Here is a 16,581-nt window from a genome sequence, read left to right as displayed (position 1 = left end):
TCCTATCCCTGACCCCGAGAGAGCGGGGAGTGACCGAGGTGGCCCGGCCAGGTAGCCGAGGCAGGGCGCAGGCTGACAGGAAGGGCCCTGCTGGGCACGTAGGGACATCTCCCCACCCCCTCACCGCCCATCCCCCGCCTTGCTCAGGAAGGGACCAGGTTGGAGACAGAGAGGGGCCCGGTCCCCCCAAATCATCCAGGCCTGGGGGAAGGGCATCTCCTTTCTCGCTCTTTAATCTTGCTCTGCTCTCTTGACACAGTTCCAGCAGCGCGGCCCCAGGCGCCAGCTCCGGAGCCGGGCCGGGGCGGGTGGGGGGGTCTGCCCCGGGGGCCCAGCCCTGGGGCGGGGCAGGGGCGCCTCCTTCCGGCCTGCGGTCCGGGCGGCGCCCTCGGCGTTCCGGGCAGGCCCGGGCGTGGTGTCCAAGCGGACGAATAAATAAGGGTGGGCGGCGGTTGGGCGGGTCAAGCGGGCTTGTGGTCGGGGTGACTCTTGAGCGTGTGGAACTTGACGCTGTCCAGCTTCTCGAAGCGCTTGCCGCAGCGCTCGCACGTGAAGTTGTACTGCACCTCGGCCGTGTGCTTCTTCATGTGCCAGTTGAGCGAGGCGCGCTGTCGGCACTGGTAGCCGCAGATCTCGCACCTGCCGGAGCCACCGCCACCAGCGCTGGTCAGAGGGGGCGGGGCCCAAACACGAGGGCGGGGCCAACCACGGGGGCGTGGCCTAGCAACCGGGGCAGGGCCTAAACGCGAGGGCGCGGCCCAACCGCGGGGGCGGGGCCTAACCACGCGGGCAAAGCCTAAACGGCGGGGGCGGGGCCTAGCGGTCGGGGCGGGGCCCAAACGCAAAGGGGCGAGGCCATCTGCGGTGGGAGCGCTCGTGGAACCCAGCGAGGCGACCCGAGGGTGGAGCCCGCCCGCCCGCGGTCCAGCCCAGGGCCCCTCCCTCCAGCCCCCTCGGGAAGCCGCCACTCACTGCAGGGGCGTCTCGCCGGTGTGCGTGCGCCGGTGCACCTCTAGGTGGTTCTTCCTCTTGAAGGACTTGCCGCAGGTTTCGCAGGTGAATTCCCGCACACCTGGGGCAGACGCGGGGCTGAGGACGCCGCTGCGGGTGGGGCCGGGGGCCGTGTCCCCGAGTCTCCCGGGCCTCTGGGCGCAGGGAGAGTAAACCCCACATCCTCCGGGCGCCAGGGCCGATGATAATAATGACAGCGGCTAAGGCAAAGGGCGCCTCACCGCCCCGCATGCGCTCCCAGGCTGCCCAGGCGCGCACCCGGGCACAGCCGGAAGGTGGCTCTGGTCCCTGAGGGGCAGAGGGTGCAAACGGCCCAGCCAAGATGGGCCTGGACTTGACCCCAATATTTGAACTTCGGGGAGATTTCACAAAAAAATCCAAAGTTCTGGCCTCTTGAAAAATATGAAGATGTACCACCTCTGGTCCCCTGGAACTCCATGGTCACAGGCACCACTGCGTCCACAGCCCATGCTCCGGGTCAAGGAAGCGCTTGGGGCAGAAGACCCACATCTCTGCCACGAGTGGAAACAGGGGCCTTGTCTCAAGCCCACCCCCACCCTGCCGTCCCCCATCAGCCCTGCCCATCTCAGGTGGGTCACTGTCCCCGTTAGCGTTGGAACGGCTTCCACATGAGACCTGCTCATGGGAGAGGGGAGGCCAAGGGGCTGCAAGTTGGGGAAGAGACAGCCAGCCCCTGCCTCATTCCTGGGTATTTATAACAGTCTGTGTCATTGAGATTGTGTAGCTCCAGTTTACTGAGCCCCAGGGAGGGGCCTGGTGGGCACCAGGTTACGCTCTTTACTTCCCCCATCTCACGGCAGCCCAAGTGGAGGACTCAGGGGAGGCTCCGAGACAGGCAGGCCCCTGCCCTGGCTTCTGGCCCAGGCCCCCGTGCCCCGGCCCGTGCGGCTACCCTTGCCCGGGGCCTGACCTGAGTGGATGATCATGTGCCGCCGCAGGTGGTTGGATAAATAGAACTTCTTGCCACAGCCGGGATGAGGACACACTTTGGTCTTCCCTTTCCGATGCACGAGGTTGACATGGTTCTGGGAGCAAGAGGGGCAGGAGCGGGGCTGTGGGTGCCGTGGGCCCACCTCTGGGGCTCTCCAAGGTGGGGACAGATGAGGGCGGCTGGGAGGCCGGCTGGGGCTGGCCTGCCTGGAGGAGGGAAGAAGGGGGCCCTTGCTCTTGGGAGGGATGCCCAGCTCCGAGCTGGGGCCCAGGGGCACGGCTGGGATCAAACAGCAGCTTTTCTGAGCCCCTGCTACAGCTGGGCTCTGTGCTGGCGCATCACTCTAAAGGAGCTGGACTGCGAGCCCAGCTTATGGGCTGCTCCCAGGGCCTGGAGCAGGCAGCCCCCGGCCCTTCATCTTTTAACTCATGAGAAGGGCTGCGGCTTCAGTGCCCGGCCCCAGGCCTGGCACCCAGCAGGTGCTCGGTACAAGCTTAATGAGAACATGACTCGGCAAATTCGAAGGCCCACTGGTGCCGCCTCCTGTGCCAGGAGTGGGGATGTGACAAGACCCTGTCTCTGCCCTCGGGGCAGCCCATCCTGACTCCAGGGGCCCTGGGGGACTAGGGTGGGCTTCCCGGTGGAGGGGCGTGCTGAGCTGAGCCTGGAGAGGAGGCATCCCCAGCCAACAGGGGGGCCTGGACCAGGGCAGGAGGAGTTCAGAAGGGCTGGAAGAGGGGGAGTGTGTGGGGAGGCAGCAGGTCCGGACCAGGCAGCCACTGGGCTGTGCAGAGAGGCCAGGGCTGGCTGAGGCATGCTGGGTGGGCTGGAGAGTGGGAAGGGAGGACACAGAGGTGACACCTGCCTCTCTGAGGCCGGGTGGGTGCATGGGAGCCAGGCTAGTGGCACCCAGCAGAGCCAGGTGGGTCCTCCACGAGCCACACGGCCCAGACGCCAGCGCCCCGGCAGCCGGACACAGCAGCAGGCCCCGCCGCCCGCTCGGGTGGTGGCCTCACCTGGAAGCTGCTGAGGGCCACGTAGACCTGGCTACAGCCCTCGTAGGGGCAGTGGAACATCTCCAGCAGGCCGTCGGCGTCCATCACCCGCGCCCGCTTGCTCCGCCGCCTCCTGGAGAAGAAGGGGCCCATGGCGTTGGGACTCCTACACCGGGCAGGCGGAGGGCCCACGGGCCGCTCCTCGCCCCTGCCCCGCCAGCCCCAGCACTCACTTCTCGGGCTCCTTGGGGATCTCGTAGATGATGGCCGACATGTCGCTGCCGTCCAGCTCTTCCCCGTCTGCCTCGGCCTCGGGCTCAGTGCTCTCAGGCACAGTTGCCGCCAGCTCGGCTAGCTCCGGGGCCACTGGCTCCTCCTTCTCCTCTTTCTTGAGCATGTACAGGTCCTCCTTCTCTACGGGGGTGGACACGGGGCGGGTAGCTGTGGGGACTAAGGCTGTCAGGCTCGGGGCCCCTCCTCACCCTCCCCCTCCCAGGCCCCACCGCAGCCCTTGACTAGCGCAGCCCCCAGACCTTTCTTGGTCTCAATGTCTGCCACGGCGGTGGGGTCCAGGGTGCTGGGCTGGCTGCCCTCGGGCTCTGTCTGCGTGTAGGCTGCCACACCCTCCATCATGGCACAGGGCACCTCGTCGCCCAGGCTCCCACCGGGGGTACTGCTGCCTGCGGCCACGTTGAGATGGATGCCCTCGGCTGTGAGGGCGTCATAGCCGGGGCCCGCGATGATGATCACCTGCGAGCCAGGCACCATGCCCGGCATGGGACAGCTGGCCACCACCTCGCCCAGTGCCTCCTGGGGCATGTTCTCGAACAGGGTGCCGGGGCCCGGGCCCACCTGCACGGGCACCGGCACACACACCACCGTCTCCAGGGCTTCGGGCCCACTGCCCGCTGGGTTGGGGCACAGCGGAGTGCCCTGCTCAGCCAGGCTCTCCACGTGGTGGACGTCGAAGGGGATGTGCATGCCCTCCTGCGTGATGAGCCCGCTGCTGCCCGCAGGGCTGGTCGGGGTGACTGCCGCTGCTGCCGCTGTCACCTTGGCCGGCTGACCCTCAGGGGGCTCCTCGGAGTCGGAGCCCGAGCTGGAGCCGGATAAGTCGGAGCTGCCGGCTGCCAGGCCATTGCCCACTGCGGTGACAGAGGAGAGGGGCGGTTACAGTTGTGGCCGCGGCAGCTGGTGGTGCTGACGGCTCACGAGGGCTGGGTGCTGGGAGGCCCCTGCTGCCATGACAGTGCTCGGGTCTCAGTCCCCGTCCTCCCTGTGCGCCCCTGCTCCTTGGAGATGGTCGCCTCCATCGGCCTCCAGACACATCTGCACTCTGGTTTCCTGGCCCCTTCCTGGCGGCTCCCTTTCAGCCTCTTTTGTTCTTACGGCTCTGGAAGGCTCAGGCCAGGCCTCTCCTCAGACCCTCCACCCGGGGCTCGGCCAGGTGTTAAATACCGTCCAACAATTCACCCCAGTTCTGACACTAGCTGCCTGGAGAGCGCGGCAGACCCCATACGTGAAATGGCTCAGGCCCGCAAGGCTGCCCCGGCTTCGGATGCCTGCTGCAAGTCCCAGGCCACCGTCCTTCTGGCTGTAAGTTGGGGGTCCCATGACCCCCTCCTCAGGTCCAATAATTTGCTAGAAAGACTCACAGAACTCAGGAAAGTGCTCTGCTTCCAACTACAGTTTTATGGTAAAGGATACAACTCAGCAACAGCCAGATGGAAGAGATGGTAAGGTGGAGGGCAAGGCATGGGGGGAGCCCGGAGCTGCCAGGCCCTCGCCCAGCGTGCCACCCTCCAGTACCTTGAGGTGGTCACCAACCCAGAAGCTCCCAGAGCCTCGCTGTTCAAGAGTTTTTATACCCCAGTCTCCAGCCCCCTCTGCTCCCTGGGGACTGGGGGTGGGGCTGAGGCTTTCCACCCTCCATCACCTGTTTGTTCTTTCTGGTAATCAGTCCCCACCCTAAAGCTGTCTAGGGGCCCCACAGCTCCCGCCTGGACCCCCCCATGGAGCTGGGACTCTTCCGTCCCACTGCCCCCTCCGCTGCCCCCCCCGGGGGTCTCACAGGCATCTCAGACTCCGCCCAGCAATGCTGGGCTCTGAATGTCCCTCAGAGAAAGCCCGTGCCGCTCCCAGGCGTCCCCACCTCCGTGATGGCAGCTCTGTCCTTCCAGTTGCTCCAGCCAAAGTCCCGGGGCTCCCTCCGACTTCTCTCTCTCCCACACCCACTTCCAATCCATCAGCACAAGCTGCCGGCGCTGTATCCAGAATTCACCCCACCTGCCCTGGGAGCCCTGGCTGCAGCATCTCCCTGCCGGGACCATGAAGTCTCTTCTCCCTGGTCCCCCGGCTCCCACCATCACCCCACAGTCAGTCCTCCTCACAGCGGCCAGAGAGCCTGTGAGCACCTTCTCAGCTCAGTCCCTCTTCTACCAACAACCGGCTCATCACTTCCTGGGCTCATCACTTCCTGTGCAAGAGACAGACCAGCTGCTCAGCAAACCCCCTCTCTTCCTCCTGGCACCCAGTGGACTACATTTCCCAGCAGCCCTTGCAGATGGGTGTGACCACAGAGCTGAGTCCTCATGGGGGCTGAGTGGAAAGGAGCTCCCAGCCACCAGCTTCCACATCTCTGTCCCCACCAGCCAGCCAGGACTCAGAAGGAGGCTGGAGCCACAGGACGGAAAGAACCTGGGACTCGGGATGGAAAAAACCCTGCGGGTGGGGAGCACGGGACTTTGTGTCCCATGGGAACCGAACCACTGCGCTAGGTCATAAGAGCTGGGGCGTGTCTGTTTCAGCAGCTGGCTTTACCGCACTTAACATCTTTCCCAACTCACTTGGCATAGCAGCCAAAGCCCTCACCATGGCCACACAACCCACATGTCTGCCCCCCAACCAGTCACCTCCAGCCCCTCCTCCCCTCCAGCCCCATTAGCCTCCCTCCTGTGCCTAGGGACACGAGGCAGGTTCCTGCCTCAGGGCCTTTGCACTTGCCATTGGCTCTGCCTGAACTCTCTTCTCTCAGACACCTGCATGGGCTCCCTCCCTCATCTCCATCACACCTTTCATCAAATGGTATTTTTCAGAGAGCACCCTTCTGACCACCTTGTCTCAAACCGCATCCTTGTCTCTCCTTTATTTTGCCCCCAAAGACTTTCCACCTTCCACGGGACTCTAAATTTTACTTATCTTGTTTACTGTCTGCTTCCCCTCGGGACCATAAACTCCACAAGGACGGGGGTCCCTGTGTGCAGGCCCTGGTGCCCAGAATGCTGCCTGGTACAGCCCACCTTTGCCGAAACGAATACATCTCGGACGAAGGCTGTGATGGGGTCCAGAGGACACACATCTGCCCGGGTGTTGGTGCTAACGTCCAGGGAGAAACTGGGGACGGGAAAAGTGAGGGCAAGCTGGGGCACACTGGCTGGGGAGGAGGGTCCCATGCCCCCAGAGGGCCATATGGAGGGCACCCAGGGGAATCCTGGTGCCCACTCCTGCAGCTGTGCGCATGCGGGCCCCTTATGTAACCTCTCTGGGCCCGGGGACAACTTGGCACCTGCCTCAGGAGTATTTAATGAGTAAATACACATAAAGGGTTTAATACAGTACCAAGCTCAGAGCGAGCCCCGTCAACGTTTCCATTATCATTAGCATCCTAATGTCCCACCCCCGACTCACAGCCCTGGGGTGGCAGCAGGGATGGGGTGGGGGGATCAGCCCCTCCTCCTAACACCCTGTAATCTACAGGGGGCCGAGAGCGCCTGGCTCCAGCCTGAAGGTGGGGCGGCCACTGGTGAGTTGGGGGCACGGCCAGGGCATGCGGCTGGGCCTGGCTGTTAAGGCCAACCCTGGACTTCTCCCTGGATGATAATACCCTAACCACAGAAATGGCCGAGCACGCCTGGTGGGAGGTCCCTGTACTGAGTGAGAGGGGGCAGGGCCACCCAGGCACAGAGCTGATAAAGATGCTGCTGGGGGAACGGCCATGCCCCAGGGCCCCCAGGGTCCACAGCAGACCTGCTCATTGGATCCCAGCTTTCATTCCCGAGAGCCCAGATCTGGCAGCCATGAGTGTCAAAGTGGGCTGGGGTCCCAGGGGGCATCTCTGGGTGCCACCCCATCCCAGCCTTACCCAGCACCAGTGGGGCCCGTTACGTTACTCCCGGGCCTCAGTCTCCTTGACTGCAAAGTGGGGCTGGTGACGTGGCTGTGGGGAGAAGTCAGCATGGTTTGGGGTGGGCCTGGCACAGGGGCCGGACAGGATGGCTGAGGGGCAGGCTGCACACAGGGAGCCTGGCTGAAGCACAGCAGGACAGCCATTGGCCCGCCCGGAACACCTCTCGCCCACAGCTTCCCCTCGGCCAGCTGGGACGCCACCTGCTCCGAGACGCCTGCCAGCAAGGGTTCAGCCCTGGTGACTGGCCACACCCTCGGGCCTGGCAGGGCGCCTGGCAGCAGGCCCCGTGCTCCTCTCAGCTGATGCCAAGCCCCTGAGGCAGACGGGCAGCCCCTTGCCACCCCCAGCGTCCCATCTGCTCCCTCATCAGGACCACTGTGGCCTTCGGACCTGAGTCGCAGCCCGTCCTCAGCAGGCAGGCAGCCCATGCATGTGACCACTGGGGGATTGCAGGAGAGGGGCAGGGAGAGACACGAAGGGGTGAGGAGTAAGGAGGACAACAGGCTGGAGAGAGAAAGAGGATGAGACTGGAAGAGACAGACCCAGAAGTGGGACAGATCTGGAAAAGATAAGGCGGAGGAAGAGGCCAGGAGAGCAGTGCCACCCTGGTGGGTCTGAGGCCCAGCGCCCGCCCCTCCCTGGGCCCCAGCCCAGTCTGCTGGCACCTGGCCTCAGCTGTCCCTCTGTAAACTGGGGACCACCTTTGGGGCTCCGTGAGGACTCAAAGATGGCAAGTCCATCCCACGTTACTGCCCTTCCAGCTGCTGTGATGTTTGCAAGGCTGGCGAGACCCAGGAGGGCCGTGAGCCCAGGGTGCCCCCCCGAGGGGCTGCAGAGCCCCCAGACACCGGGGGCTCTGGCCCCAGAGACCCACCTTGGTCGCTGTCGGGATCCGAGTCGCTGAGCGGCTTCAGGGGCGAGTGCAGGTCCTGGAAGTAGCGGTGGCCGGCCTCGCACTGCCACACGGCCGTGGTGTACAGGCCAAAGGTGGGGTCCAGCTCGGCCAGGTGCGGCTCGTAGGGGCAGCGGTGCTTGTGGTCCTCGTACCAGATCACCACATTCTTCAGACAATTCACGTTGCGCCGCCGCCCTGCGCACACGGGGCCGGGTGTGAGGGGCGGTGCTCGGCTCTGGCCCTGGCACCAACCTCCCGGAGCCTTGTCTCCCCAGGCCTGTCCCCAGGGGAGAGGTGAAGAAACAGGCTCGGAGAGGTGAGACCCACCCTGGAGATAAGAGACTCGCCAGAGACCGTCTTCACTGGCTGAGTCACAGATCATACAGGCCTGGCGCACAGTGGGTGTGCAGGAATGATCAGCTGCTTGTTACTGTCATAATCACCCTCATCAAGTCACCCGCTCCAGCCTGGACCAGCTCAGTCCCTCGGCCCTGGCCTCCAGGCTCCCACCCTTGCCCCCTCTACAGTCTGTTCCCCCCGCAGCCACCAGAGGGCCCCCGTGGACATTTGAGTCTGGTCTTGTCCCTCCTCTGCTCAGAATCCACCAGGGGTCCCACCTCACTGGGAGTCAACACCAAAGTCCTCCCTGAGGTCCACAAGGCCCTGCATGTCCTTCCCTGTCACCTCCTCCCACTCTTCCCTTCATCACTCTACTCCAGCCACATGGCCTCCTGCCTGTTCCTCAAATGAGCCTGCTGTGGTCCTGCCTCAGGGCCTCTGCACAGGCTGTGTCCGCTTCCTCCAGGTAACTGCCTTGCCTCCTCTTTACTCAGGTGTCTCCCTCAGGCTAACAGCCCCTCCCTGCTGTCCCTTCTCTCCAGGCAGCACCGAGATACCCTCTGTGGGTTTTGGTTCTATGTTACTGTCTGTCTGTCTCCTCTGCGAGACCATCAGCTCCCCAAGGGCGGGGCATTTATCTCTGCTGTTTCTCCTGCATCCTCAGTGCTTACACAGGGCCTGGCACACAGTAGGGGCTGCCAGATGAGAGGATGCTGCGAGGGCGTGGGCACAGTGGAGCCAGACCACCGGGGTTCAAATCCTGGCTCTGCCACTTCCTGGCTGGGTGGCTCCAGGAAACGGACTTGGCTTCTCTGGACCTCAGTCACCCGCTCTGGGCCAGGAGGGAATAAGGGTCCCCATTCCCTGAGGGCTGCTGGGGCGGAGGTCAGGGAGTGAAGACGTCGACAGGGCACAGAACAGTGCGGCGCACGCTGGCAGTGCCCAAGAAATGGCACCTATGCTGTGTGTGCTGGTCCTGTGTCGCCGCTGAAGGGGAGGAAGGGGCGCCCTCAACCCTCCAGGCTGGGAGATGAGGAGGGGCCAAGAAAGGTCCATGGGTCTAGGGAGGGTGTGGGGGGGCTCCACCCACGGACGGCCAGGCCAGGAGGGCACACCCGGCCACCTCCTCTGCCAGCGCTCGTCTCCGATCTCACTCCCCAGCCCTCTGGGATTTGGGCGTCATGGCTCAGCTCGCCCCTGCTCTGAGAACTGTGAGAAGGGGAGGGGCTCGTTGCCACCAGAAGGCTGGCCCTCCTCGTCCTGGACATGGCCAGAGAGCCACAGCCTGGGGCTCGGAGGTCATGGTTGGGGGGACAAGCTCCAGGCCTCCTGTCGAGTCTGGCACACGACATGCCCTGTAGGGCTTGGCACAGCTGTTCCCTCTGCTCTCCCCGCCCTCCCCGGACCACCTCCCATGCGCTGGGCTGGAGCACGGAGGAGCTAAGGGCACCCCTGGGGTGACACCGGACTCGGCTCTGCCGCTGGCCCTGCCACTTTCCTGCTGTGCAGCCTGGGGCAGTGACTCAGCCTTTCTGGCTGAGCCGGGAAGCTGAGAGCACCCTGGCCAGGCCCTGCCCAGCCTGTCTTGTCCCACGTGGCTAATGGTCCCCGAGAGAAGGACCCGAAGGAGCAGTGAGGGCAGGAGCATCAGAGCCCCTGGCTCCCACCGCCCCACCCCTCCTGACTCGGCCCAACTTACTTTTCTTCCGCTTTGGCTTTTTGGGGACTTGTTCCCAAGGCTTCCTGTAACAGAGAGGCAGGGGAGGTGAGCGCAGGGCCTGACTGGTGACAGCGACAGCAACTCTGGCTACTGCTCCTGCTGCTCCGGGGCAGAATTTTCGCTGGTTTCCCAGCCTGTTCCATTTCTGGCAGCCCTCTCCCTGGGCTCACAACACCGTCAACACCAGCCCTTAGAGGGGTTGCCTAGGAGCATCACCCTCCTCACAAATGGGAAACTGAGGCTCAGAGGGGTGAGGCCGCCTGCCCGGGGTGCCATGGCCGGGAAGCAGAGAAGTCCGAAAAGGGGTCCAGGAGGTCGGTGTGGTGTGCAGAATCCTAAGCCGGCCCCACGATTCGCACCCCCTGGGGCACACGCCCTGGATAACCCTCTCCCCATGAGTTGGGCAGGCCTGTGAATATGAGGGATACCACTCCCTGGGCAGGTGACGTTGAATTCATCAAGAGGGAGCTTACGGAGGTGGGCCTGGCCTAATCAGGGGAGCCTTTAAAAGGGCCCTGTTGATGTCAGAAACTGAGGCTGAGAATGTGAGGCGGCCTATGAGGGGCTACATGGCAAGGACCTGACAGTGGCCGCCAGGAGCTGAGAGCAGTCCTGGCCAGCAGCCAGCAAGCCCACAGGGACATCAGTCCTCCAACCACGAGGACACGATTCTGCCGATGCTGAGGCAGCCTGGAAGAGGATCTTTTCCTGGCTGAGCCTCGAGGTGAAGATGCAGCTGGCTGACACCTGGATTTCCGCCGTGTGAGACCCTGAGCTGAGGACCCAGCTAAAAGGCGCTGGACCCCTGACGCACAGAAACGTGAGATGGTAAACATGTGTGGTTTTAAGCCACCGTCTGCTCGTTGGTGACACAGCAACAGCTCCAGCACTGCCCCATCCAGGGTCCTGCCCCGGAGGCTGCCCAAGAGCCCTGGGGAGGTGGTCGGACCCAGCCTGGAGGGCTAGTGCTGAGGAGGGCCCCCCGCCCCGACCCTATGTGTCTGCTCTATGAGGACCCCAGCCCCAGGCGCTGACCCCCACCCCCAGCAGTCCCGCCCCTGCAGCCAGCTCAACCCGGCTATGAGGCCCACCTGCCTCCGAGGCCGTCCCCCTCTGGCTGGGGCCCAGCACCCAGCAAGCCAGGGCCTCAGGGAGCACAGGGCAGGGCCGAGCCTGAAGACCAGGGGCCCCCATGGCCTCTCACACCAGGACGGCCATCAGATCTGCCAGGCGGGCTCCTGACCTGACTCAGGCCACCTGGCTGTGGCTTAGCACCGGCTCCACACAGACTGAGGGCAGGTGCTTTGGGGCCATCTCTCTCTCGGACCGGCTTCCTGCCACCATGCTTCTGGGTGTGTCCACCTCACTCTGGCTGTCTCCTTGTTCCTCCTTTCCTGCGCCATAGCAGCAAGCTCTGCGGCCCCAGGGGAGGGAGCTTGCCTCCCTGTGCCTCAGTTTCCCCTTCTGTCGCGTGGCATCACAATGTGCCTTCCTCACGGAGTCGGCATGAGTTCTGTGCTGTCTAAAGAGCTTGGTGGAGGCCCTGGCAGTCCGTCATCACTCAGCAAAGGGCAGCAATGCTCCTGGTGACGGTCAATGTTAGCACGAGCCAGAGACGGCCCTGGAACACCGGCCTCCCCGCTGGGGCCCTGGCCACGTTCTCGCCGCAAATATCCCGACAGCCAGTCCTGGGCCTCTTGTCAGCTCCACTGTCCACACCGCCTGACCCCCCAGCCTGACAACAATTCTCAGCCCCTACACCCCAAGTCTAGTCCCAGGACGGCCACTTGGGGCGCCTCTGCCCCGTACCCAGGGCTCCGCGCCCCCTCGCCCCATCTCTGGACCTCCATCCCCTCCTCCACAAGGGGCCAGGCTGGCTGTCCAGACCCTCACCCAAACTCAAGTCCAAACGCCCCCAGCCGCCTCCCCCGACTCTTGGTGTCACCGCGGCTGGGGTGCTGGGAAGGCCGCTTCCTGGTGGGACAGGCTTGACGTCCATCAGATCCGAGTTCAAGTCTCGTTTCTGCTATCGACTGGCTGTGTGACCTCAAGCAGGCCGCATCCCCTCTGAGCCTCAGTTTCGTCATCTGTGAAGTGGGGTTCACAGCAGTGCGCCCCACACAGAGTCACGTCGGGACCAAACAAGGTCAGGCCACGTCCTGACCCTAACGCGGCACTTTCTCCCTCCAACTGCCTCCCGCCCCTGCCCGCTGCTCCTCCGTTCAGCCCCCTCGGCAGCCACCTGCGCTTGAGGACAGCAGTTGCCGGGGCTTCTCCAGGGCCTGGCCATGTTTTCCACTAGGTGGCCAGCCTCCAAGTGGGGCCCCGGCACCCCTGCTCTGCCCTCCTCCGCCCTTCCTTCACTCTGGACCCCAACATCCCACCTGCATCCCAACACACCAGCATCTTCCATCGTGGACTAAAATGATCGTGAGCCCCTTCCTGGCCAACTTCTGCCCCCTCCTTTTGCTGCTCTGCCCAAGTTGTCTACACTCACGGTCCCCATGCCCTCTCCTCCATCTCCCTTGAACCCCTCTAGTCAGGAATTTTCTCTACCACGCCACAAACTGTTACGGCCACCAGGGACGGCCGCCTGGCTCAGCACAGATCTCGATGCTTCCCGCAGCCTCAGGGAAGTAGACCCAGCCTGCTTCTCCTCCGGCCTCAGACCCGGGTGCTCAGTCTACACAGATCCCCTCAGCAATCCCTACCACCATACATACCATCCCCACCCTGTGGCTCCCACATTCGCATCTCCCGCCTGGCCCCCTCCCCACCACACCACCACCACCCTGACATCCTCTCTGACACCCCATGTAGGGGTCTCATGCCACCCGTCATCTTGCCCCTCAACCTGTCCCTTCTCCGTTAACAGCACCTGCAGCTTCCCAGGTGCTCAGGCTCAAACCTGGGGCATCTCTGTCCACGCCCACCAGCGAACCCTGTTGGCAGGAACTTCACCCACTTCCTCCCAGCCGGGCCCAGGTCTGCCCATCATTGCTCACACGGACCAGCGCAGGCACCCGCTTCCTCGTCTCCCAGCTCCCACTCTCCACTCCCCAGTCTCCACATGGGAGTCAGTATGATTCTTTTCATTTCCTGGAAATCCAAACCCACACCAAGCTAGAGAGAAGAGTAAAGAGACCCTCCTTGAACCCACTGCCGGCTTCAATGACTGTCAACTCTTGGCCAACCTTGTTTCAACCCATACCCCGCCCATTCCTTATGCCACACATACGCTGGAGAGCACAGCTTTTAAAATCTAAGCCAGATGTATGACTTTTCTGTCCAAAATTCTGCGTTTAAGAAGAGCAAAAAATTGGAGCCACCCAGTGGCATAGCGGTTAAGTCCTGTGCTCTGCTTCCACAGCCCAGGATTTGCGGGTTCAGATCCCAGGCACGGATCTACACACTGCTCATCAAGCCATGCTGTGGTGGCGTCTCACATATGAAATAAAGGAAGACTGGCACAGATGTCAGCTCAGGGACAATCTTCCTCACCAAAAAAAGAAAAGAAAAAATTCCTACCAGGGCTCCCAATTTACTGGGAGAAAAAACCAGAGTCCTCCCTGCAGCTCACAAGGCCCCGTCACCTCCCTGACCTCGTGTTCTCCCATTCCTCTCCCTCATTCATTGTGCTCCAGCCACACAGGCCTCCTCACTGTCTCAGGTACAACACCAGGCAGGGTCCTGCCTCAGGGCCCTTGCACCTGCTCTTCCTTCTTCCTTGAACACTCTTCCCCCAGATATCTGTATGGCTGTCCCTGGCCTCCTTCAGGCCTTTCTCAAATGCTATCTTATCAGTGTGGCCCACCCTGACACCCTATTTAAACCTCTAGCTCACACTCCTGATTCGTCTTTCTCTATTTCACTTTTGATTTTTCCACAGTCTCTATCACTCTCTCACATACTACACACTTTATTAGGTCTCTTGTCCACAGTAAACAAGACTTTGCAAAATAGACAAGCGTCTGCTCTCCGCCCTTTAAAACGGCAGGTCCATGAGGTAAATGAATGAAAGGACACTGGAAATTCCACTACTGACCATTGTCTCCCTTTTACCACTGGCTGCTAGGAAGCTCTGAGGCAAATTCCTGGCCCATTCGCCACTGCCATCTCTTCACGTCTCTCGAACCCCTCTGGTCAGGTTTTCACCTCACCATGCCACAAAACTGCCCTTGTCATGTCCCCTGTGACTTCTCCCTTAATCCAGCATCACTGACCCTGGCCCCACTGTTTCTCTCGTCCTTTCTCTTTTCACTCTGCTTTCATTTCTGCCTTCTTATCCATGTTTTACAGCCCTTGAAGTGAAATCCTTCCAGATACAAGACAAGTTATAAATAACTGGACAACTGAAGTAACAGACTCCCATCTTTGGTCACGTCCATTCACTGCAAGAGACCCCTCCCTCACTCAGGCTAGTGTATTTCCCGACCACCCATGTGCCCCTGGGCCAGGTTTTTGCCACGTGCAGTCTGAGGCGTCTGAATGTCCCCGCCCCCATCCTGCAGGCCCTCGGAGCTCCAGCTTGGCCAAACTAAGCTTCTGCAAATACCGCCTTCAGCTTAGAGACCTCCAGGGCTCCCTCTGGCCAGTGGTTCTCAACTCCACCTGCATATCAGCTCTCTCTAGAAGCTTTGCAAGGAAAAAATACAGGATCTGCAACTCCACCAGACTAACTGAATCAGAAGATCCCATAGTGGGACAGCGGCTTGAGGTTTTAAGCGCCCAGTGTTTCCTGCTCTGCTCTCGGGCATATGAACGGGCCTGCCACCCTGGGGAGGGGCTGGGTACAATGCAGCAGGTTCTGGTTGATTCTTGACCCTCAGAATCTCCGCCCAGAGAAACATGCGAACGTGTTTCCGAGCAAGGGTTTCGTGGCGGCACTGCTTGCCCTAGGCAACGGACAGCATCCTAACAGCTGGAACCCGGAGCGCTCACCATGTGCCTGGAACAGTTCTCCGCCCTTTGCTGTACTGTCATGCATTCAGTCATCACATCAACCCACAAAGCAGGATGGGAAAAATTCCATCACACTGCTCATCCTCAACACTGAGACTCTCAGAAGCCTCTGCCCTCCACCTGAGCAGCTAACTCGGGGCTTCCTCTTCACCTGGTCTCCCCGGGCAGAGGTGCTCCCCAGGAGCCAGAGTTTTAGGGGCATGCGACCTGGATTGTGAGGGGTCCTCCGGGTGTGCGCGGCCTAGAGTTGTGGCAAGGGGGCCACACGCAGTCCCAAGTGGGGCACCAGAACCTCATGAGAGGCAGGGCTGGATGGCCCGGGATGTCCAGTTCCACTTCCAGACTACACTGGCGGCTTCAGGGGGATGAGGCCCGGGAGATCCCAGGGGCCCGCAGGGACGTCGGGCCAGTGCGGCTTCGGGGGGCGGGGCCGCCCCTGCAGGGACTGGGCAGTTACAAAGCTTGGAGGCGGGCCCCGTCCCGGGATTGGGCAGCCGGAGCTCCAGTGGCGGGGCCGAGCCCCGGGGGCGGGCCGAGAGGGTGGGCGCATCCTGGGATTGGGCGGCCGGAGCGCGGGGAGGCGGGGCCGCGAGCCAGGCGCGCCCCAGGACCGGCAGGAGGAGACCCAGGCCGGCAGCCCGGCTGCTGGGCGGGGCTCGCAGGTGCCGGGGGCGGGGCCTGGGCGGAGGGGCGGGGCCGGGCTCAGCGGGGGATGGGGGCGTCTCCTCCCTCTCCCTCCCGCCCTGGGGCCGGGCCCCCTCACCCGTGGCGGCCGCTCCGCTGGCCGCGCTCCAGCGAGATGAGGTAGGCGGCGAGCTTGGCGTCGCTCCAGCCGCTGCGGCGCCGCAGGTCCACCCAGGGCCCGTGCGCCTCGCCCAGGTACACGCGCCGCACGTCGTACTTCTTCCGGGACTCGAGCCGCCGCCGGGCCCGGTCCGACTCCGTGAGCCGCGGCCGGCCCCGCGCCTTGCGGCCCGCCGCGCCCTCCTCGGCCGCCGCCTCCCCGCCTGCGCCCGCCTCAGCCTCCGCCTCCGCCTCGGGCTCGGGCGCCCGCTCCGCCATCCCCCCCTCCCTGGTTACCAGCCTCCCCCGTTGTTAGGAGCCCGACCGGAAGTGGCGCGCATGTTACGCGCCGCCGGGAAATTTCTCATGGACTCTCACTGCCCCGCGGCGCCAAAAGGGGACTGAGCGCGAAGGCTGCGCATGCGCGCAAAAGCGCGTGCAACAACCCAAGCTCCTCTTACTCCTTTTGTCTCTTTAAACTTTCTAACTTTGCAGAGACGGAGGGAGGGCCTGAAGGTTTGAGGCCAGGGCCGGGAAGAAGGAGCCCGGAGAGCCTGCAGATCGTGGGGACCACGCAGGGACTTCTCCCTCCACGCCTTTATCCTGAAAGCACCCTGGGAATAAGGGAAGGGCGGGAGTTGTCTGGTGGAGGCCGAGGGAAGGCCCCGGTCCCACCCACCAGTCCTGGATGCTGGAGTGCTACAGGCACTAAAGGGCAGGGAGGCCACACTGCAGAGA

General features: G+C 63.0%; 1 protein-coding gene across 5 annotated transcripts; it reads right to left on the bottom strand.

Annotated features, from left to right (window-relative positions):
- Positions 1-217: 217 nt before the first annotated feature.
- ZNF653 (zinc finger protein 653) lies at positions 218-16,149 on the bottom strand. Of its 5 annotated transcripts, none has more exons than XM_023645352.2 (9): positions 15,824-16,145; positions 10,078-10,121; positions 8,019-8,234; positions 3,492-4,103; positions 3,192-3,399; positions 2,980-3,091; positions 1,943-2,057; positions 973-1,072; positions 218-639 (listed from the first exon to the last, which is right to left on the bottom strand). In XM_023645352.2, the coding sequence occupies exons 1-9, from the start codon at positions 16,120-16,122 to the stop codon at positions 462-464; spliced, it is 1,884 nt and encodes a 627-aa protein (XP_023501120.1). In that variant the 5' UTR covers positions 16,123-16,145; the 3' UTR covers positions 218-461. The 5 variants fall into 5 exon arrangements, with proteins under 5 accessions (XP_023501120.1, XP_023501121.1, XP_023501123.1 ...); XM_023645353.2 differs by having other exon boundaries at positions 3,192-3,372; XM_023645354.2 differs by lacking the exons at positions 218-639; positions 973-1,072 and adding an exon at positions 1,315-1,523 and having other exon boundaries at positions 15,824-16,149.
- Positions 16,150-16,581: the final 432 nt, after the last annotated feature.

This window comes from Equus caballus, chromosome 7, assembly GCF_041296265.1.
Source record: "Equus caballus isolate H_3958 breed thoroughbred chromosome 7, TB-T2T, whole genome shotgun sequence".
Lineage (NCBI taxonomy): Eukaryota > Metazoa > Chordata > Mammalia > Perissodactyla > Equidae > Equus > Equus caballus.
Note: the sequence above shows the minus strand (reverse complement) of the source record. Positions and strands in the feature narration are given on the sequence as shown.